General features: G+C 39.8%; 1 protein-coding gene across 3 annotated transcripts in view; it reads left to right on the top strand.

The window, feature by feature from the left end:
- The window catches only part of TBXAS1 (thromboxane A synthase 1), a 238005-nt gene that overhangs the window by 76447 nt on the left and 137690 nt on the right, over nucleotides 1-23868 (top strand). For all 3 annotated transcript variants that reach the window (XM_020997953.2, XM_078153401.1, XM_020997954.2), the window contains one exon: nucleotides 23731-23847. In XM_020997953.2, the coding sequence (XP_020853612.1) occupies nucleotides 23731-23847 (117 nt within the window). The remainder of the gene's footprint in view (nucleotides 1-23730; nucleotides 23848-23868) is intronic.

Raw genomic sequence — 23868 nt, 5'->3', positions numbered from 1 at the left:
GCAAAGATACAGGAGTAGTTTGCCATTTCCTTCTCCAGCTCATTTTACAGATGAGGAAACTGAGGCAAACTGTATTAGGTGACTTGCGCAAGGTCACACAAGTGTGTCTGAGGCCAGATTTGAACTGAGGAAGATGAGTCTTTCTGATTCCAAGCCCAACACTCTATCCACTGTGTCACCTAGCTGCCCCTACTTCCCAATAGTGGACCTTTGTAAACCCATGTCCCATTACATTCCTATTCTTCAACAATGACACCTAATGACGTCCTTGAATGTTTATATTCCAACCCATTCCCCTTATATCTAAAGGGCTAATCAAATACAGTGATCTCTTCATCTATCAGACAAAGTAATGGGATCTGCTAGTGTTTTTCCATTTCAAAGTGAAGGTGACAATGCAATGGTCTGGTTGTCACACCACAGCTGGAAGGAAGATATTTACTGTGGTTAGATTTATGGTTCACAGCCTTAGATGAAAAAAACTATATATTTTACAGCTAAAGACTGAACCTTAGCTAATGTCCACAACAGGAGAAAACAACCAGCACATTTATAAATTGTGGTTCTCTATATGTTATTATTCCCAAGGCTATTAATTTGTCCAAAAGCTTCTGCTTTGAGTAAGTGGAAATATGTTTGCACTTCACAAGTATCTGACGTGACTATAAATTATAGTATATGGCTTATGGAGGTGCTCACATTACTTTACAGTGATACTTCAGTTATAAGACTTAGCTTTTACATCAGGGCTATAAATTCATCAAATATGTTCATGAATTAATAGCTCTAATCAAAACAGAAAGCCTTGCTTTTAAGCCTATAATTAGCCTTGAGGTTGGAAATATAACCAGAAACAAGATTTGTGAATTTTCTAATTATTCTTCCCTTCTTTGGACATTAGTATATATCTGCCTTACAGTTAGGCCTCATTCAACTGGCTCTTCTCTATCCAAATATGATTTCTTTCCTAATTTATGTTTTCCATTTTATTGGACACTGGGCTATTGAGTACCATTGTTTCTGATTCTCTCTTGTTTAGTCTATTTCATTGAGCTATTTTTTAACCAATACCAGATGGTTATGGTGATTGCTGTTTTATGATGTAGTTTGAGGTCTGAAACTGTCATTATTCCTACTTCTTCTCAACCCCTTTTCATTATTCCCCTTGATACTCTAGACATATTATTTTTCCAAATGAATTTTACTGTTTTATTGAGTTCCATAAAATATTCTTTTGATAATTTGATTAGCATAGCATTAAAATTATAACTCCGGTAGTGTTGTCATTTTTATTATATTGGCCTGGCCCAGCCATGGACATTCAATATTCCTCTAGCTATTTAAGTTGCTCTTTATTTCTTTAAGGAACATTTTGTAGTTGAATCTATAAAAGTATTTTGTGTGCTTTTGTAGGCTGAGTCCCACATATTTTATATATTTTGTAGTTATTTGGAATGGACTCCCCTCCATTTGATGTTCAAAGCCCTTTATGACCTACCCCAACCCTTTCCAGTCTTCTTATGAACCTTATGCCCTTTCATATATTCTTCTATTCAGTGACACTGGCCTCATTGCTGTTCCTCAAACAATATACTGGGCATTTTCACTGGCTGTTCTACATGCTTGAAATGCTCTCTATCCTCATCTCTACTTCCTGGCCTCCTTAGCTTCCTTCAAATCCCATCTAAAATCCCATTTTCTAATAATAACAATAATAATAGCTAACATTTATATAATGCTTACTATGTGTGAGGCACTGTACTATGCACTTTACAATTATTATATCATTTAATCCTCACAACAACCCTGTAAGGTAGGTGCTATTATTATCCCCATTTTACGGCTGAGGAAACAGAGGCAAATATAGTTTAAGTGACTTGCCCAACTAGTAAGAGTCTGTGGCTAGATTTGAAATTAGGTCTTCCTGATTCCTGACCCAGTGCTCTATCTACTGCCTCCAGGAAACCTTTCCCAAATCCCCCCTTAATTCTAATGCCTTCCTTTCGTTGATTATTTACTATTTACCCTTGTTTGTACATAGCTGTTGCTTGTTGTCTACCTCATTAGATTTTGAGCTCTTTGAGAGCAGGGGCTATCTTTTGCCTTTCTTTATATCCCCAGCGCTTAGCATACTGCTTGTCATATAGTAGGTGCTTAATAAATGCTTACTGGCTGACTGACTGACTGAAATAATAGTGGGAAGAGAGGGAATCCTTATTTTACTCCTTTATTGGGCAAGGTTATAGTGTATCTCAATTGCGTATGATGCTTGCTTTTGGTTTCAGATGGATACTTTTTATATTACAAAAGGTACTTCTATGCCAATACTTTTTAGGATTTTTAGTATCAATAAGTCCTGTACTCTTTCAAAGGCTTTCCCCACATCTATTGAGATAATCATGTGGTTGTGGATATTTTTGTTTTAAATGTGATTATTTTGGCTATTTTCCTAATGATAAAACCTCCTTGCATCATAAATCCAATTTTGATCCCTCTTTGTCCAAACAGATTTTTATTAGAAGAATTTCACTATGTAGGCTAAGCAACTATGCCTCAGAGTAGACTGCTCCTGACTCTCCTGTTCTCTGCCTGCTGGAGATGTTTCACAATGCGCTTATACAATGACATGGCTCTTTCTACGTGAGATTTCTCCCACTCCTCTTCCAACACTGGGAAAAGGCCTTGAAACATCTCTCCAAATATTCAGATTTTCATACATCTGGATTGTGGCCAGATCCATTCAATCCAGACAAATAAGGTTATACCAGTTCTTTAAAAAAAAAAGTCTTTTCAAGGGTTCTGCACAGTATCAGTTATGAAATATGAGTTTTTTAAAGGCACCAATTCCCTCATGAGCCCTAAAATATTTCCAGGAGTGGTGCTAAGTGTTATTGATTTTGAATACTCAAATTTTCCTCTGACACTACCTTCCAGAACATCACAAAAGTATTTTTTAAGCCTTGTTGAAAAAGACTTTATAAAGCAGTAACACTGTGTGATGATCAGCTATGATCAACTTAATTCTTCTCAGTAATAGAATGATCCAAGACAATTCCAAAAGTCTCACGATGGAAAATGCTATCCACATCCAGAGAAAGAACTGATAGAGTCTGAATGCAGATTGAAGCATATCATTTTCACTTTTTGGGGGGGGGTTGGTAGCTTTTTTCCTTTTGTTCTGCTTCTTCTTTCACAAGACTAATGTGGAAATATGTTTCCATGATTGCACATGTATAAGCTATATCAGATTGCTTGCCATCTATGGGAGAGGGGAGGGAAGAGAGGGAGGGAGAAAAATTTGGAACTCAAAATCTTATAAAAATGAGTGTTGAAATTGGAAAAAATAAAATACTACTTACAAAAAAAAGAAAATGGCTATATATTATATATATATATATATATATATATATATATATATTCTAGTCTTTACTAGAGGCTTGATTCAGCAGAAAACTCCAACTTTTAACTTTGTAAAGCAAACAAGCACTGTGTTTTCCTTACATAATATAGCTTCTCCTCAAAGAAGAAAAATTCATTGTGCAGTAGGTAGAAGGGCAGAGGAAATAGCATACAGATTTTTGTTATTAAAGAAGAAAATAAAAGAAGTGAATGAGTGGCAAAAGCACTTCTGTCTTTTTAAGTGTCACCAGGGACTCTTCTATCTTTTTTCTTTTATTATAATTTTATTTAGCTGTATTTTCTTTTTATATCACCTTCATTTCTAAATATATCTGTCCCTTTCTACCCCAGGAGTTTTTTTACCCTTTTTTGAATCATGGACCCCTTTGGCAATCTGGGGAAGCCTACAGTTCCCTTCCTGGAATAATGTTTTTAAATGTATAAAATAACATATGTAGGGTTATGAATGAAGCCAATTATATTGAAATACAGTTATGAAACTATTTTTTAAAAAAAACAAGCTTAGGGACCCTGGGTTAAGAACCCTTGCCCTACCCACATAGTCATTCCTAGTAATTAAGAACTAGAAAACAAAGAGGAAAAAAAGCAGTTTAGCAAGACTAACCAGCACATCAGCTGAGTCTGACATGCAATATTCTATACCCAAAGTCCCCCACCCTATAAAGAAGGGAGGCAGGTACATTTTCTGGTCTCTTCTCTGGGGCTAAGCTTGCTCATTATAATTTCACAGAGTTCAGCAATATGCTTTTATTCTTTCCATTTACCCTGTTATACTCATTGCTTTCCTCATCCATTTATATATATATATATATATATAAATACACTTTATATATCATATATATTATACATATATATGAATTCTTCATATTTATTGTTTTGTGGGGATTAAAATTGTCCAACCTATAATAAAAGAGACTGAGGCAGAATTCTTAGCCAATGGCACTATATTAAAGGGTCCATGGTCCCCTCCAATGAATTAGACCTCAGATCTTCCTCACGATCTGGAATGCTCCCTTCTTCCAGGGCCTTATTTTTATAACACTTGATACCAGATTTGATACCCGAACACTCTGAAAGAGCCACAGAAAATACAGAATCCTATTGGTTAATAGACATTGCTCTGTGGGCCCAAAAAAGATGCATCAGCTAGAAATGGTATGTTAGCAGGGGAGTCTCCAGTTGGGCAAAGCACGGGGCATCTCTGCTGACTAAGTGGTCATAAGATGGTCATAAGATGGTCACCTGTTCATGTTGGACAAGAGAGAATGGTCCGGAGGTACAAAAATAAGTTGGAGGACTTTCCATGTAATTGAGTTACCTCTGCCACGCAGGCTTGGCCACCAGAACAATTAAAAATAGGGGTAGAGGTCCTCCAGCTAGCTTCCTATGATTAAGCAGGAACTTTCAATCTGTAGCTCACAACTCTGGGGCCTAACGTACAGAACTTAGAAAATGATAGAAACATAAAACATAGATAGAAACTGATAGACCATAGAAAACTGATTAATACTGATTGGAAGAGAGTGGGTGTCCAAATGAATTATTTCTCACAGTTTCTTATGGAATGGTAATCTTCCATTTCATTTCTGTATTTGCCCAATCAATGAGCATCAACTTTTTTTTCAGTTGTTTGCTACCATGAAAGTCTTGTTATGAATAGATTGGTGTGCTTTATAAAGAGTACTTAGCTCTGTTTCTTACTATATGAGACATTTCCTTCTATGTTTGACAGACTTCAGATATGTGGCTAGAAGTGGGATCTTTGGATCAAAGTTATAAACATGTTAGTCACTTTTTAGAGTAATTTCTAAATGCTTTCTATAATGGTTGAGCCAATTGACAATCTTATCAACAGTATATTAGTCTTTTCCATCTGCTTCCAAGGAAAACCCTGAATATTGGCCTGAGACCTTGGGTTTTATGTGGATAATTCTTCCGGATGTTTCAAAAATTCTTATAGAGCTCAAAATTTGGAAAACTGATTCCCATTTCAAACACAGCAGGTGATATTATTTTATAAAAATAATCTTATTCTGATTGGTCTAGATGAATGAGCACTGGATTTAACACAAAAAGACTTGGAATGGAATCTCTTTACTCAGAGTCATAAGTAGGGGAGAGAAAATGATGTCACTCCTAGGTCAATTCCTCCACAACCCAATCCTGCCTTGTTTCTTCCCTGATCAATAGACTTCCTACTAAAGATATACCCACGGATCTATGATTCCCTCCTTTATCTCTATTTTTCCACTTAATTTATCTTTAAAAATTGATTTGAGGGTGCATTTCATGTTGTTTACACAGGGACTTTTAGGAGTGATTGGCCTGGGAAACTAAACTAGGGCCAGAATCGCTAGTTAGGGCTTTGATAGTATCTAGTACTTAGTGACAACAAATAAGTAATTTTACCTCTTTTAGCTTGCTTCCTCCTGTGTAAAATGATGTGATTAGACTGGATCTCTAGGGTCCCTTCTACGTCTCCATCCTATGATCCTTTTGTAAATTGTATCTTCTAAAAAAAAAACCAGTATGTACCTTGCAACTTGGGACAATGAGAATGGCGGGCAATGCTCTCAAGGGGATTTTAAAATTTCAGGTCATAAGCTGAGGTTTCTATACGTTAAAAAAAATGGTTGTGTAGTATTGATAATTCCAAAGAAATTATGTTGACTTCATACAATGCCTAGGACAATGTCTTACCCAAAAGAAGTGCTCAATATGTGTCTGATGTTGATGGTAGTGACAATGGTGATGTTTTAAAATTACCTTTTAAAATTTAAAAAGCAAAATCTGAGATGCTTTAAGCTGTATGTATTTTAAACTCATTTTTAAAATTCAAAAAAAATATTTCTGCTGCCAAACTTTCATTTACCCTATGAAATATCTTGTCACCCAAAGTTACAAACTCGTATTCAAGATGACTCACCACTAGGCCACGCGCGTATGTACACACACACATACCTGTATATATTCTTCCCCAGATAGGGTTATCAGAAGCATGAGAATTAAAAGGACAGCAAAGGTGGACAAAGAAGATAAGGGGAGAGGACAATTTTATGATGAAACCTTATTACCACAAATCGCATTACAAGAAACATACATTTAGGAATCATGCACAGTTTACTCACGGAATCATGGGACTAGGGTTAGAAGGAAACTTAAATCTCATCTAATACAAAGCCCTTCTTTTACAGACACTGGATTTGGAAGCCGGGTGACTGGGTTCATACATCAGCTTTGCTCTGTGACTTTGGGCAAAGTCACCTCTCTGGGCCTCAGCTGCCTCATCTGTAACATAAAGGGGTTGACCTTTGAGGTCCCTCCCACCAGACCACATCTAGGTACCTGCTATGAACATATGCTGGGGACACATTTTCCTTGTCTGTTCCACCCCATCTTCCCCAGGATAGGAGGACCCCACTTCCCTATACCAACTCCTAATCTATCCATCCTCATCTTTCTATTCAACTCATGCCACTGAAGGGAACTGGAAAGCCAGCATGAATCATAGGAACAAGTCTCCCTCAGTTTGCCCTGCTTCTAGTATTGGTCTCTCTGAGATCAACCTTCTTGATCCTGCCCCTCATTCCGAGCTCCAATTCCTTAGTCTTCCACTTATACAGCAGTCTGATTTAATTTGAAGATATTAGCCAGTACCCTAGAGAGTCTCCTTTTCACCCTCTTTAGTGATACCCACCCTCTTCCTTGGATTCAGTGGGGGGCAACTACTTGCCAGGTCAGTTCAGAGTAGCAGCAGCTACATTAAAGACTTTCTTCCTGCCACATCCCCTGGCCCCTATTGTCCTTGGTATTTGCTTAGGGGCAGCAGGTGGGGCGGAGACATCTTTGAAAGGCTCTAGAAAATAAGACCGAATCATCTGTACAGCTGGCTTTCACTGGCCCAGTGAGGGAGGCAGAGGTGGCCTTTGGGCTGTATTTGGTGTTATGACATCTGGATCTTTCCACTAGAACGGAGTAAATACTGGTACCTCCTCCGCTGTGTGGGAGGAGAAGGTGGAGGGAACACTGCTACTAGAAGATGGTAATGAGGCAGTCTAAAACAAGATCCTGAGTTTATGGAAGAAAAATACAAATTGAACAGCCTCCGTGGGTATTCCTTTTTAAAGCTGTAAACATGCCGAATAGCATCATTGCACAGTTCCAGTCTTGTCAAGGTAAATTCATATTCAAATTATTGGTAACCTCTATTCAGAAAATAGGAGGTACTAGCTTCTTCTATGCAGAAATTGTGTCCTTTGTTGTCTTTGCATCAAAAGCAGTTTTTCTGGGTCTCAGTTTCCTCATCTAGGAAAAGAAGGGGTAGGACTAGATGACCTCTGGAGTTCTTTGCAACTAGAAATATGTGATTTCATTATTTACCTCCCATAAACATTTACTTAGTAGTTCTGGTTGGACAGCACAGAACAAGACCTCTATCACTTCTTCCATGTGTACAGCCCTTCCAATAAACCCCACTTGAATGTAAACTCCTTGAGGTCAGACTGTTTCATTTTCTTTCTTTATAGCCTAATCATAGGCACATAACATGACAGGCACCTAGTAAATTTTTATTTATTTATCTATTCATTCATTCATTCATTCATCTGTTCTTATTGTTGTTGAGTTGTTATTCATTCATATCTGACTCTCCATGAACCCACCTGGGGTCTTCTTGGCAGAGATCCTGGAGTGGTTCATTTCTTTCTCCAGCTCATTTTACAGAGGACGAACTGAGGCAAACAGGGTTAAACGACTTGCCCAGGGTCACATAGCTAATAAATGTCTGAGTCTGGATTTTAACTCAGGAAGAGAAGGACCCAGCACTCTATCCATTGTACCCCCTCGCTAAGTTTCTTTGTTCAGTCACTTTTTCTTTCAGTTGTGTCTGACTTCATATGCACTTGCCACCTAGCTGCTCCCTGCCTACATGTATTCATACCCAATTATCATTTGTTTTGCTTGTATTTGGGCATAGAGCTGAGAACTAGATTTCACCTGATGATATAAAACAAAAATATTCTTACATAATTAATGATAATAATAATAATAGGAACAACTAACATTTATACAGTGCTTTAATATTTGCAGAATTCGTGATATTTATTAAATCATTTCACCCTCACAACATTCCTAAATCTTCCAGGATAAACGTCGAATCTGCTCTCTTGCTTTACTAATGATCTACGTCACCACCTTATTTTGGCCACAATAATAACGGCTAGCATTTATATAGCACTTAAGATTTGCAGAAAGCTGTATGTATTCTATTTCATTTGATGCTCACAACAACCCTGGGAGGTAAATGCTATCATTACCCCCATTTTACAGAACTGAAGCTGAGTGGAGTCAAGTGATGCCCAGGGAACCACAAGTCTCTGCAGCTTCTTCCCTTGAAACACAACACTTGGTGTCTTACACACATTTCATTCCTTACTTTCATCTCAGAAAAGATTAGTGCAAACTCCTTGTAAGGTATTACTACTTGCTGGCTATAAATCTATACTGGTAAAATACAAATACTAAGGCCCCAGGAAACTTGGACTCTGTCCCTAGTTCCCCCAGCTCTGATCGAGGAGCTTTCTGCCTTATCTTGCTAAGGCTCAGACCTCCACAAAACTTCCCCTCAGTTTCCTCACAATGCCCCTGAGTGGGTACCCTCCCCCCTTGGGGCCATTTCCAGTCAACCTGATCCATATCTTGTCACTGGACCCAGATGGCTCTGGAGAAGAAAGTGAGGCTGGTGACGTTGCACAGCCCTCCTTCACTCAAATCAAAGTCAACTGCAAGTCATGTCATCAACTGCCTGATGTCATGGTCCTCTTCCAGAATGAAGGACAAACACAACCCTCCCCCCGTCCTTTCCAGTACCCCTTAATGTTCTGTCTTCTCCCATTACAATGTAAGCTCCTTAAGGGAAGGGATTATATCTCTCTCTGTATTTCTACTCCAGCACTGAGTACAGAGTCTGGAACATAGTAAATGCTTACTAAATGTTCTATCCATCCATCTGTCTATCTATCTGTCTATCATCTATCTAATAGCTTGACTCTACCAGCTGAATCAATAAAACTGATAGGTTTTCTCTGCGGTATTGGGCTGAACCAAGGAAGGTACTGCTTACACTCACTTGCTAACAGGTACAATTGGCTGTTCATTGGGCAAAAGACACATACAAAAAACAATATACCATTTTTGTCCAGTTTCCCCTGTGTCCCAAAACCCCTGATCCCTGGGATATGCACTGACACATTGTAATTGGAGCATTAATCAACCAGCAAGTGTGCAGAAGCAGGTTGGGACAACCTGAGGGTGATTGTAAACATGACCTTTTTACACAATAAGCACCATGAGTCAGCACAAATACATTAATTAGTTAACGGCACCAGGGAGTAATCCAAGAGAGAGCAACAATTACAAAGTAGGCAAATAGAAAGACTTGACCAGGGAAAATTAAGGAAAATCAAGTACTATAACCTGTATTCTGTAAATACAGAAGCATACAGAGTGGGGCAAATCAAATAATAATCCAAAGGCTCAAAACAAAGATTGCCTGCACAAATTAAACATAGTTCAACTTCATCTAGAATTTGTTAAGTGCCTACTATGTGCCAGGCATTATAGTAGGCCCCAAGGAGACCAAGATAAAAAAAAAAATTTCTATTCATAGTGAGTATGCTCTGGCTTACTATCCTACAATCATCTGCCCCTTCCCTCAACCCTAGGGCTCTTAGGTATCCTGAAAGGTTTATGGGTTGTCTTCCCTAAAATCAAGGCTGAAACTCATGCCTGTTGTGTTTTCTCCATTGTTAAGCACCCAGTGACTAGCCCTAGTTTCATTTAATACCAATTAGCTTTTACAAATGAATTTTACAAATTCATTTCAAAGTAAGAACAAATATAGAAACAGTAAGAACAAATGTAGAAACATTTTCCTTTTTTTGTTTGTTTGTTTTTAATTTTTAGGCAATTGGGGTTAAGTGACTTGCCCAGGGTCACACAGCTAGTAAGCGTCAAGTGTTTAGTCTGAGGTCAAATTTGAACTCAGGTCCTCCTGACTTCAGGGCCGCTGCTCTTTCTACTGGGCCACCTAGCTGCCCCTAGAAACACTTTCCTCCCCACCACCTTTCCTACATAGCATGAGTCCACCAAGTTTGTATCCTGATTCAGCATGACTTCTAGATAAGTCCTCATCTCAACTTCTGATGGCCTTCATCCAAAAGGCTTCTCAGAGCTTCAATGATGAGTTGATTGCAAAATCTAATTTAGAGTTAAATTCTAGGTTTCCACAGCTCTTTTTCTTAAAGAGAAAGCAACAAGGACTATGTCCTTACAGCATGACCTCTCACCAGACAGCAAAGGAGAGAAAAGGGCCATCGAAAGGACTGAGGCAATGAGAGATGGTGCAAGCCCCTATGACCTTCTGAATGACTCCTCATCCAATCAAAGAATCTCACATTCCTTAAGTGATTGGCAGACGGGAACCAGTGACAATGTCTAGGCATACTCGACGGTCTCTCCAAGGCATTTTTCTTACATATTATCATGACTCCAAGGAGCAAGGTCCTCTAATTGTCCTCATGGAAAGATACCATCTGAGGCACTCTGCATGTTCCAACCCCCATTACATATTCTATCGCGACTATTTGAAGGATTGTAGACTTGTACTTTGTTGCTGAACTGGATTAAACAAGTAAAAGTTACTGGGAGGAAAATATTTAGAGCATAGATTTCTAGCTGGAACACACCCTAGAGATCATGTAATATGATGTCTCTTTTTTTTTTTCTGTTTATGGATGAGGGAATCTAAGCAACTTGCCTCAGATCATACAGGCATAAAATGGTAAACTCCATACTCACAGCCTGGTGCTCTTTCCACAGTGCCACATTCCTCAGTTTTTATTTATGAAGCATCCTCACTAATAATAATTCACTTTTATGTAGTGCTTATACAACCCAATGAAGTAGATGGTGCAAATGTTAAGGGAGGTGTGGTGGGATTTGGCATCAAAGGATCTGGGTTCACAGAACTTCAGAACTACAGTTAGACAGGACCTCAGCATCTATCTACTACAGACCAATCCATGTCCCCAAAAGAATGCCCACTGCCATGAACCTGAGAGATGGTCATCTAGACTTTGCTTAAAAATTACCAGGGGGAAGGAACCCACCATTTCCTCAGGTATCCCATCCCACTTTTGGGTGGCTTTGATTGTTAGGTAGTTTTTCCTTAAAGTCAGACCTTTATTTCCTTATTTGCAATTTTCCATGCTTAGTTCTACCCTCTGGGGCCAAATAGAACAAATATTATTCTCTTTCTACATGACAGCCTTTCAAGTACTTGAAGACATCTATCTTTCCCTTCTCCAGGATAAGCATCTCCATTTCCTTACACTGATCTCCATGTGGTATGGATTTGAGGTCTTTTGTCTTCTCTGATTGTCCTCCTTTGGACACTTTCCACCATATAAATGTCCTTCCTAAAACACTGTACCCCGAACTGAGTACAATACTTCAGATGTGGACACAACAAAAAGGAACCATCACCTGCTTGGGGCCCCCATCATCTCTCAACTGGACTGCTGCAATGGCTATCTGGCTGGTCTCCTTGTCTCGTCTCTTTATATTTCGGTTCTTCCTCTATTCAGCTGCCAAGGTTCATTCATTCAGTCACTAAACACTTATTATATGTGCCAGGCACTATGCTAAAAGCTGGGGATACAAAAAGAGGCAAAAGACAATCCCTGTTCTCAAGAAGCTTACCATATAATGAGGGAGATAACAAGCAACGAAACACACGAAGTAAGTTATATACAAGATAAATATGAAATAATTAATAGAGGTAATGTCCTAGAATTAGGAGGGGTTGGGGAAGATTTCCTATAGAAGGTGGGATTTTAGTTGGGATTTAAAGGAAGCCAGGGAATGGAAGAGGTAGAGCTTGGGGGACAGCCAGAGAAAATGCCTGGCGGTGATTTTCCTAAAATGTTTTGCTGTTATTTAGTCATCGTTGGACCCATTTGGGGTTTTCTTGGCAAAGACACTGGAATGGTTTGCCATTTCCTTCTCCAGTGGATTAAGACAAACAGAGGTTAAGTGACTTGCCTACGGTCACACCGCTAGTAAGTGTCTGAGGCTGGATTTGAATTCAGGATTCCTGACTCCTTGCCCAGAGGTATGTCCACTGAGCCACCTAGCTGCCTCCCCTTCCTAAAATGTAGATCTGGCTATATCACCCCCTGGTTCCCCAGTAGCCCTCTTAACTCCAGGAGCACATATAAAGTCCTTTGTTTGGCATTTCAAGTTCTTTATAACCTTGCCCCTTACTACCTCATAGCCTTCTTATACCTCATTCTCCTCTATGCACTCTGGGATTCTGCCCCACCCAGGCTACTTCCCTGCAGTTTCTCAAATACCTCATCCACCCTCTACCTGTATGCCTTTGCACTGTCTATACCCGATGCCTGGAATGCTCCGCTCTGCCCCTTCCCCTCCACCCTTCAGCTTCCCTGACCTTCTTCAAGACTCAGCTCAAATCCCACTTTGTACAGGAAGACTTTCCCAGTGCCCCAGCTGCTAGTGCCATTCTTTCTGAGATTCCTTTGCATCTCCTCTGAATCTATCTTGTATTACTGAGTTATGAACATTGTCCCCACCCTAGAATATAAGCTCCTTGAGGGCAGGAAATGCTTGGGTTTTGCACACCCACAGTTTAGCACAGTGCCTAGATTGTAGTAAATGCTTGTTGACTGACTGAGTGATTGATTTTCCTGGGGTGATTAGTAACCCTCCCCTTCAGATATTATACAACGCTTAATTTTGTAACTTTGTACACACTTCGGAAACATCTCATACTCAGCAATCTTTGCCTAGTAGACTCTGTACTCCTTGAGAGAAAGGGATACTATTTTATCTAACTTTTCTACCCCCCACCATTTCCTACCACAACGCTTTGCATATTTTACAGCGCTTTGTAAATAACTGTTGCACCACATTGTTTGTTGTATTATTATTGTATCGATAGAGAAACAGCATAGAGCAGTGTAAAGAGAGCTGGACCTGGGACCGTGAAGACAGAGGTTCAAGGCCCACGTCTGACCCATACTGGCTTTGAGATCCTGAGAACATCACCCAATCTCATGGGGCTCTGGGCCAGTGGTGACAAACCCATACAGAAATGGATCCTTATGGCCCTTGTGGGTTGCATGTTGACTTAGAAAACCACATATTAACATAATCTATGTTTTATTGTATCTGTATTTATTTTGTTAAACATTGCCCAATTACATTTTAATTTGATTCAGGCTGGGAGTGTTGTGGGCCATTTGGATGAGTATTTGACACCTTTGCTCCAGGCAACTCTCTAAAACTGTAAGTTAGAGAGAAGGCATCAGCTTGCATTGTTAGAGGGAGTTTCCACATGTGGGAGTTACCTATTCCAGTGAAATCACAGATCCAGAGTCTATCCTTATGTAGTAAATAAATTTTCCCACATTTCCTATATTGACCCCCTAATTTACTCATGACCTTCGATTATAATTTTGGAGATTCAATTCAATTAAACAAGCATTTTTTGTTTTGGGGTTTTTTTTAGGCCATTGGGGTTAAGTGACTTGCCCAGAACCACACAGCTAGTAAGTGTCAAGTGTTTGGTTTGAGGCCTGATTTGAACTCAGGTACTCCTGACTTCAGGGCTGGTGCTCTATCCACTGTGCCACCTAATTGCCCTCAAAACAAGCATTTTTTAATCCCTCTACTATGTACCATGTATTGTGCCAGGAGCTGGGAATACGAAAGCAGTAGTCTGCACTCTCAGGGAGCTTACATTCTATTAGGGCAAAGCAACATGTACGCATACATGTATAACTTGTATGCATACATGTGTGACATGTATGCATGTATGTACAGCATGTACAAGATGTATATATACATGTACAACATGAACATGATTATTCTCTGGACTCACTCTTGAACCTACATGTAATACAGACGTACATACATGTAGTATAAGATGCCTAGCCTTAGTGTTGCATGGATAGATAGCTGGGATGGCATTGGAAATATCCAAAGGGAGATTATGATTTCCACCTTTGTGGAGAGTGGGTGGAGGGCTGTGGCTGTCCTCTCAAAAGCCTAGATGAGGAGGAATGGACAAAATCCAACCCAGCCTTGGCCACTGTGATCATTCCTTCACTTTCCTATCTTGGAGAAGGATGTTGAGTTAGAATTCCATCTAGCTGCCATACCTCAAATATCTGTAGGCTAGAGATATGGTATTCTGACTTTGAGTTCAGAATACAGTTATCCCTTCCACATCGTGACTTTCCCCATCAAGGTTTCACTATGTCACGCTATATCAGCATAAGAAATTAAATGAGAATTTTTTGGGAACTTTGCGGAAGCTACACATAACATGCAAAGGCCAGCAGACGACACAGAAAAAGTTTAGAAACTCAGAAATGCATAAAATATATGTAAACACTCTATGAAAGAAGAAGAAAAGGAAAAAATTCAGACTTTTTCTCTGGTACGAAGAGAGAGTCAAAAAATTTTAAGCAGATTTTCCAGATTGTGGGGGCACCATGCCCCTAACCCCTCAGATGTGGAAGGGATGACTGTAAAAGCTACTTTCCATGGTTGCTGTAAAGGAGTCTATAACACCAAGCATCCTCTCATTGGCTTTTCTCCCTTCTTCCGAACTGATCATACAAAAAATGATCACTGATACCTCTTTATCAAAGTAAGCAGTAAACAGCAATTGGAGATTTTAGGCAGGTTAGAGTAGACAAGTGAATACAAGAGTAAATAAGATCTTCTGTGGCAAGATAAGATCTCAGTTCAACTGAAGAGAAAGAATGATGGGGGTGAATGAAGCATCTCCTCTTAGTAGTGTTTCAGGTGCTAGAAATTTAGAGATATGTTAGGAGCCAGCTTCTCTGTATGTCTGGAGCTCTGGAGAGATGTCCCACATTCCATTCAAAAGTTTGGCTTGCCTCTCTCTGGAATTCCTTTTCTCTCCCTTGTTGTTTAGTCCTTTCAGTCACGTCTGACTCTTCGTGACCCCATTTGAGGTTTTCGTGGCAAAGATACAGGAATGCTTTGCCATTTCCTTCTCCAGCTCATTTTACAGATGAGGAAAGTGAGGCAAACTAGGTTAATCGACTTGCCCAGGGTCAACAAATCTGATGCCAGATTTGAAGTCACGAAGATGAGTCTTCCTGACTTCAGAACTGGCACTTTTTATTTTTTTGGTGAAGCAGTCAGGGTTAAATGACTTCCTCAAGGTCATTCAGCTAGAAAGCATTAAGTGTCTGAGGCTGGATTTGAACTCGGGTCCTCCTGACTCCAAGGGCGGAGCTCTATCCACTGCACCACCTAGTTGCCCCCAGACCTGGCACTCTTTCTAGCATCATCTAGCTATCTCCTTTCCCCCCTCTAGGACTCTCTAAATTCTAAAAAGTCTCTTCCGTATTTATGCAGGCTCTCTCAGCCAATCAGGGATCTCCTCCTCCACCTATAAGCACTCAAAGCCTCAATGACATCCCTTGGGAAATCATCCCAACCTTGGACAGGAGTAGGGGTTGCACATATACAAATAAATAAAAAATACATGCCAAGTATCAAGTCAGTGGCATAGACAAGTCATTCTATTTCCCCAAATACATAGCTCAGGAGACAATCCATTGCCCCAGACATCATCAATTCTAGGGACTAAAGCAAATCCCCAGCTCTTAGCTGGGGTTTTTCATAAACATTTCTAGTCATGCCAAACCATCGAGCCAGAGGCCACTAGACCCTGAGGGCATAATTTCCTAAGAAGTAATGTCAGTGACTCTTATTTACTATAGCATCTCATTGGTTAAGGAAGTTGCCCAAGGTTGTTCCTTCCTCTGAAACAAAAATATTGGCCTGAGCTGTCAAACACCACATGTGATAGATATATCTAATTCTCAAATCATTAATTAAAACAAATGAAATAGAACAGTAAAATGTAACTGGAACCTACTGTTTTCAAATTAAAAAAACAAAATCATTCTTAGGCACTTCATGGCAGATGATGAAATCAGAATCATTCATTCAGAGAATGTATTGGCTGATGGCCCAGTTTGCTCTCATTATCTCCTATAATATCAGGAGATTAGCAAGGAAGGTCTGTAGTGAGGTGTAGTAGATCAGTGGGGTTTCCAGTGAAGAGAGATGCTGGCTGAATACACTGGAAAATACTATCTACACTGGCCATCTGAAATAGAGGAGTGATTCAAGGGCTTTCTCCCCTGAATATGACTGTTTTCCAGCACTAGATAGACATTGAAGTCTTTGTACCTCCTTTGACTCAATTATCAAGCCTCTTGCCTAAGGTGCAAGGTATTTGTTGTAAATATGGATTCCCCCCAAAATCCCATTTTATACTTCATCCTTCTATTGCTGTCACTCAAGCTCTCTACAGAGTATTGATTTGTCTTTTCCCATGGTCCATGGAAAAGGTGGATGATCCATGTAAAATTAAGAATAAACATACGAAAGAGAATGAGACAGATGAAGAGCAACATGTCAACAGTATCAATAATCATACACATTAGTCTCATAGAAAGAATGGTAGAAATAGAAGACACTTCAGTGTAAATTCAGAGATTCCCCCTTAATTTACTGATGAAAGCCAAGACCCAGTCAGAATTAGCTTGTTTAAGGTCTAGTAGGGATCTGGAAGCCAGGTTGGAGCTAGAACCCAAGCTTTCTGATTCCTGAAAGTGTTCAAAGGGAAATCCTGACACAACAGAGACCAATTGCTTTGGAAAAGACAAGAAAAGCTATACAGATGAAATGGGTCCTAGAATAACTACCAGCTGTGCAAAGATAGCTAGAGAAATCACAGCCATCGTAGCCTGAGAGCTGGAAGGGACCTTACAAGCCATCTACTGAATGTAATAAATGTGTGCTTCCTTGGTGGTAGAGTGAGGTGCAGTGAGGGAGGACGCAAGGTACAAAAGAGAAATAAAATTATCTGTAGAGTTAAAGAAACTTAAAAAAATTTTTTTAAAGTTCTGTTTTTGGATAAAATAATTAGGCACACATTTATAAAGTGATATATATGTGTACTATATATGCATCTATCTATATCTGTCTGTATATCTATCTATCTATCTATCTATCTATCTATCTATCTATCTATCTATCTATCTATCTATATCTCATTAGAGTGCTGGACCTGGAGTCAGGAAGACTTAAGTTCAGATCCTCACTCAGACACTAGTTTGTGACCCTGAGTAACTCACTTAACCTGTCTGCCTCAGCTTCCTCATCTATAAAGTGGGTATAATAATAGCACTTACCTCTCAGAATTGTCATGAGAGTAAAATAATATTTGTAAAGCATTTCACTAAACCTTAAAATGGTACGTATATAAGTGCTAGTTTTTCTCACAACAGCCCTATTTTCCTTTCCCCATTATAGACCCAAAAGCTTCCTCTTCCTTGAAACTCACCAGTTTCTCTTGAGGGCACCATTATCTTTACAATCACCCGCCTTCAAATCTGGGTGGTCATCCCTAAGTCTATATTCTTCTTCAACCCCCGTTCCAATAAGTTGCCAAGTCTCGCAAATTCTCCTTCCCAGTTTCTTTCTCATCCATCCCATCTCTCTACTTGTGTAGCCACCCCCTAGCTAACAAGTCTCCTTGTTGGTCTCCCCACCTAGAGTCTTCCTCCTCTCCACCCCATCTGCTGCAAAAGGGGTCCAATAACCTTCCTAATAGATGTCTTCCATGTCAGCCTACTCAAGAAGCTTCAGCAGTTCCCTCTCTTTTTTTGTTTGTTTTTTGGAGGCAATCGGGGTTAAGTGACTTGCCCAGGGTCACACTTACCCAGTGTCTGAGGGTGGATTTGAACTCAGGTCCTCCTGACTCCAGGGCCACTGCTCTATCTGCTACACCACCTAGCTGCCCTGGTTCCCTCAACTCCCAGATAAAATACAGTCTCTTCAGGTTGAAATTTAAAGTCCTTCACAGTTTGGCCCTGCCTACCTTCTCAAGCATTTCACATTACTATACTATAGGGACTCATTCTATTCCAGCCAAACTGTCTATATACTATTCCATTTTCCATCTCTTCTTCAAGGTCCAACGCTTGCTTCCCCTACTGTGAGAAGTCTTTCTTCATTCCTCTAGTCCAGGTGTTCTGTGAATAGATTTCAGTGTGTGTGTGAATTTGGATGTGGAAAAAAATGCATCTTTATTTTCACTGAGCTCCAACTGAAATTTCAGTCAGTCAACCAATAAACATTTATTAAGAGTTAGACACTGTGCTAAGAGCTAGGGATACAAGAAGAGGCAAAAGACAGTCCCTGCCCTCAAGGAGCTCACAATCTAATGGATTTAACTTATTAACTAAATTTAACATCTTCAATCATTTAAAACATGATTCTGAGAACAGGCTTTACCAGTCTGACAAAGGGGTCCATGACACACACCAAAAAAGATTGAGTCAATGATCCTGTGGGCGGAGCCAAGATGGTAAAGGCAGGGATTGGCCTGAGCTCTCTTCTAAAACCCTCCAAATACCTTTAAAAAAAAGTCCTCTAAACAAATTCTAGAGCAGCAGAACCCATGAAAAGATGGAATGAAACAAATTTCCAACCCAAGACAACTTACAAGGTTGGCAGGAAAAGTCTGTTGCAGCAGGCTGAGAGAGGAGTGCAGTCCAGTACAGACTGAGCCCTACAGAGCTGGAGCAGGCCCAGGGGCAACTGAATTGCTAGCAGCTGTGGTGGTTTCTGAATCTCTCAGCCCACAGACACCAGGGCAGTTTAGAAGGTCAGCAAGAAGGGTCTGTTGCTCCAGGGTGGGAGTGGAGCACAGTCCAGCACAGGCTGGGTCAGCACAGCATGGCCCCAGCAGGCCAAGAGTAGGCCTTGGGAATGACTGAATCAGCGGATGCTTCCAGGACTCCCAGCCCACAGATGGTAAAGGGGTTGAATAACTGGTCAGAAGGAGATTATAGGGGTCTCTTTGCTATCACTGAGGCAGGACTCTGTTGCTTTGCCCACACTTGGATCTGGGTCCCAGTCCTGGGTGGCAGTCCCAGGGGGAGGAGGAGCATTTGCATAGCAGAGCTTGTGGCAGCAGTAGAGGTGGGGCCCTCCAGTTTCAGGGAAGTAAAGAGTGTTTGTGGTCACTCACAGACCAGAGCGCAGGCCAGGAGAACAGAAAACACCTCTGCTTAGATCATACCACCTCGGAAAAGAAATGTCTTTGAAAACAGCTGCACAAAAACCATGAAGCTTGGGACAGTGCACCCTCTACCCTGGATGCAGAGCTCAACTTTAACAAACAGTTAAAAGTCAAGTAATAGGCTGGGAAAATGAGCAAACAATAGAAAAAAGAACTCTGACTATAGAAAGTTATTACGGTGACGAGGAAGATCAAAACACACACTCAGAAGAAGATAACAAAGTCAAAGCTCCTACATCCAAAGCCTCCAAGAAAAATATGAATTGGTCTCAGGCCATGGAAGAGCTCAAAAAGGATTTTGAAAATCAAGTAAGAGAAGTAGAGGAAAAATTGGGAAGATAAATGAGAGTGATGCAAGAAAATCATAAAAAATGAGGCAACAGCTTGGCAAAAGGAGACACAAAAAAATACTGAAGAAAATAACAACTTAACAGATTAGGCCAAATGGCAAAAGAGGTCCAAAAAACCAATAAGGAGAAGAATATCTTAAAAAGCAGAATTGGCCAAATGGAAAAGGAGGTCCAAAAGCTCATTGAAGAAAATGATTGCTTAAAAATTAGAATGGAGGGGCAGCTGGGTGGAGCAGTAGATAGAGCTCCAGACTTGGAGTCAGGAGGACCTGAGTTCAAATCTGGCCTCAGACACATTGTACTCATTAGCTGTGTGAGCCTGGGCAATTCACTTAACCCCGTCGCCTCGCCAAAAAAAAAAAATTAGAATGGAGCAAATGGAAGTTAATGACTCTATGAGAAATCAAGAAGCAATGAAACGAAACCAAAAGAATGAAAAAATAAAAGACAATGTGAAATATCTCATTGGAAAAACAACTGACCTGGAAAATAGCTCCAGGAGAGATAATTTTAAAATTATTGGACTACCTGAAAGCCATAATAAAAAGAAAAGAGCCTAGACATCATCTTTCAAGAAATTATCAGGGGAAACTGCCCTGATATTGTAGAATCAGAGGGTAAAATAGAAATGGAAAGAATCCACTGATCATCTCCTGAAAGATATCCCAAAATGAAAACTGCCAGGAATATGATAGCCAAATTCCAGAGTTCCCAGGTCAAGGACAAAATATTGCAAGCAGCCAGAAAGAAACAATTCAAATATTGTGGAGCCACAGTCAGAATAACACAATATTTAGCAGCTTCTACATTAAGGGATTGGAGGGCTTAGAATATGATATTCCAGAGGGCAAAAAAAGTTAGGATTACAACCAAGAATCACTTACCCAGCAAAACTGAGTATAACCCTTCAAGGGGAAAAAATGGATATTCAGTGATAGAGGACTTTGAAGCATTCTTGATGAAAAGACCAGAGCTGAATAGAAAATTTGACTTTCAAATACAAGATTCAAGAGAAGCATAAAAAAGGAAACAGGAAAGGGAAATCATAAGGGACTTAATAAGGTTGATGTTTACATTCTTACATGGGAAAATAATATTTGTAATTCTTAAGGCCTTTCTCATTATTGGGGTAGTTAGAAGGAGTATATATAGACAGAGGGCACAGGTGTGAGTTGAACATGAAGGGATGATATCTAAAAAATAAAATTAAGGGGTGAGAGAGGAATGTGTGGGGAGAAAGAAAGGGAAATGTAGAATAGGGTGAGTTATTTCACATAAAAGAGGCAAGAAGAAGTTTTTACAATGGAGGGGAAGAGGGGGGAGGGAAGGGGAAGTGAGTGAACGTTATTCTTATCAGAATTGGCTCAAAGAAGGAATAAGATACGCAGGCAATGGGGTATAGAAATCTATCTAACCCTACAGGAATGTAGAAGGGGAAGGGATAAGAGAAGGGGGCAGTGATAGAAGGGAGGACAGATTGGGGAAAGGAGTAGTCAGAAGCAAAACATTTTTGAGGAGAGACAGGGTGAAAGGAGAGAGAGAATAGAATAGGCAGGGGAGGGATAATAGGATGGAGAGAAATATAGTTGGCGATAGTAACTGTGAAAAAAAAATTGAAGCAAGTGTCTCTGATGAAAGCCTCATTTCTCTAACATATAGAGAACTGTGTTAAATTTATAAAAATAAGAGCCATTCCCCAATAGATAAATTATCAAAAGATGTAATCAGTTTCCAGATGATCTAATTAAAGCTATCTATAGACATATGAAAAAATATCCTAACTCACTATTGATTGGAGAAATACAAATTAAAACAACTCTGAGGTACTATCTCATACCTATTAGATTGGCTAAAAGGTAAATGACAAATGTTGGAGAGGATGTAAGGAAAACGAGACATTAATGCATTGTTGGTGGAGTTGGGAACTGAGTCAACCATTCCGTAGAGCAATTTGGAACTATGCCCAAAGGGCTATAAAAATCATGCATACCCTTTGATCTAGCAATACTACTACTAGATCTGTATCCCAAAAGAGATGAAAAACAAAAAGGAAAAGGACCTATATGTACAAAAGTATTTATAGCAGCTCTTTTCTGAGGGCAAAGAATTAGAAATTGAGGGGATACCCATCAATTGGGGAATGCCTGAACAAGTTGTGATATTTAATTATGATAGAATACTATTGTACTATAATAAATGATGAGCAGGATGCTCTCAGAAAAACCTGGAAAGACTTGCATGCGCTGGTGGTGCAAAATGAAATGGAGTGTGTACAAAGTAACAGCAATGTTGTAAGATGGTCAGCTATAAATGACTTTGCTATTCTTGCAATACAATGATCTAAGACAGCTCTGAAGGACTTAGGATGAAAATGCTACCCATTCCCAGAATAAGAACTGATGGTGTCTGAATGCAGATTGAAGCATACTTTTTTTTTAACTTTATTTTTCTTGAGAATTTTTTTTTTTGGTCTATGTTTTCTTTCACAACATGACTATTATGGATGTTTTTCATGACTACACATATATACCTATATGGCATTGCTTGCCTTCTCAATGAGGGAGGTTGGGGAGGGAGGAAGGGAGAGAATTTAGAACTCAAAGTTGTAAAAAACGAATGTTAAAAACTGTTTTTACATGTAACTGGGGGGAAATCAAATACTAAATTAAAAAAAAAGAGTCCCTGTGCTCTCTCCATGCACACCTTAATCTAGAATTTAAGCTCCTTAGGGCAAGAATTGTTTTTCCTTTTGTCTTTGTACTCCCAGAGTTCAGCCACATTGCCTTGTGACTCCTAATGTAGATGCTTAACATTTAAGGAATTGAATGAAAGGTGAAATGACTTGCCCAAAGTCACACAAAATTGAAGCCAGAACTTAAAACAGGACTCTTCATTGAGGGCTTATTTCACTCCATCCAATTCTTCCCCTAATAATTCATAAAATATGGTTATACCAAATATTTAGCGTTGGGTTTATGTTAGGCAGAAGACCTTAACAGTTAAAAGGAAAAGCTAATATTATTGCTTATCTGAAGATAGACCATTGGACTGAAAAGTTCCCAACAACCCTACCTCCCCAACATCCCAGGGCAAGAGGACAGGCAGATCTGAGTCTATCAGCCCAAACCCTCTTCCCTAGTACCAGTGGCTAATGTTGCTTTCAGAAATGAACAGACTCATCTGGTTTGAATGGGAGAGGACAATTCTGAATAGCTTGTCAATAGCTGAAACTTATTGGAACCACTTCACCCACTAACATCGACCCCCCAATCTGTGTCCGCTCCTTGTTGGATCCAGACACATTTGTCAATCCACTCTTGTCCTGAGCTTATAAATCCAAGGAAAGGGCAGCCCATTGTCCAAACTACGGGAGTTAAAAGCCAAGCTAAGGAGATATTTGCCCTGCTGGTCTCTAGCTTCAAAGGAGGCTCTTTCAATCAATCTTTTCTAAAACAAGTAATGCAGTCCACAAAGGATTTATTTTCTGTGATCAAGGGCACACTGCAACAAGGTTGGAATCTGAGCCAGCAGTGATCACCCCATTAGCCCTCACTCATGTATCTTGAGCCTCATTTACAGCAAGCCCTTAGATCATTCCTCTGTCTCTGCCCAAGCAGTCTACTAATTTGTGGATCATTAATGGGCTTTAGCCCTGACATTTATAATAAACTCATCTTGCAGCAAAGATAGACTGCCTTGGCTTTACTCAGAACCCTTTTGCTTGTCCCTTTTGACCAGATATCAGGGATGGAGACCAAGCCAGTTGCTGACAGCATCCTGTTTTTGAGGAACAAGAGATGGGAAGAGGTCAGAAGTGTGCTGACTCCTGCTTTTAGTCCAAAGAGGCTGGATGAGGTAAGACAAAGAAAATGTAGC

The sequence above is a fragment of the Phascolarctos cinereus genome, unplaced genomic scaffold, assembly GCF_003287225.1.
Source record: "Phascolarctos cinereus isolate Bilbo 61053 unplaced genomic scaffold, phaCin_HiC Scaffold_1;HRSCAF=81, whole genome shotgun sequence".
In the NCBI taxonomy this organism is placed as follows: domain Eukaryota; kingdom Metazoa; phylum Chordata; class Mammalia; order Diprotodontia; family Phascolarctidae; genus Phascolarctos; species Phascolarctos cinereus.
Note: the sequence above shows the minus strand (reverse complement) of the source record. Positions and strands in the feature narration are given on the sequence as shown.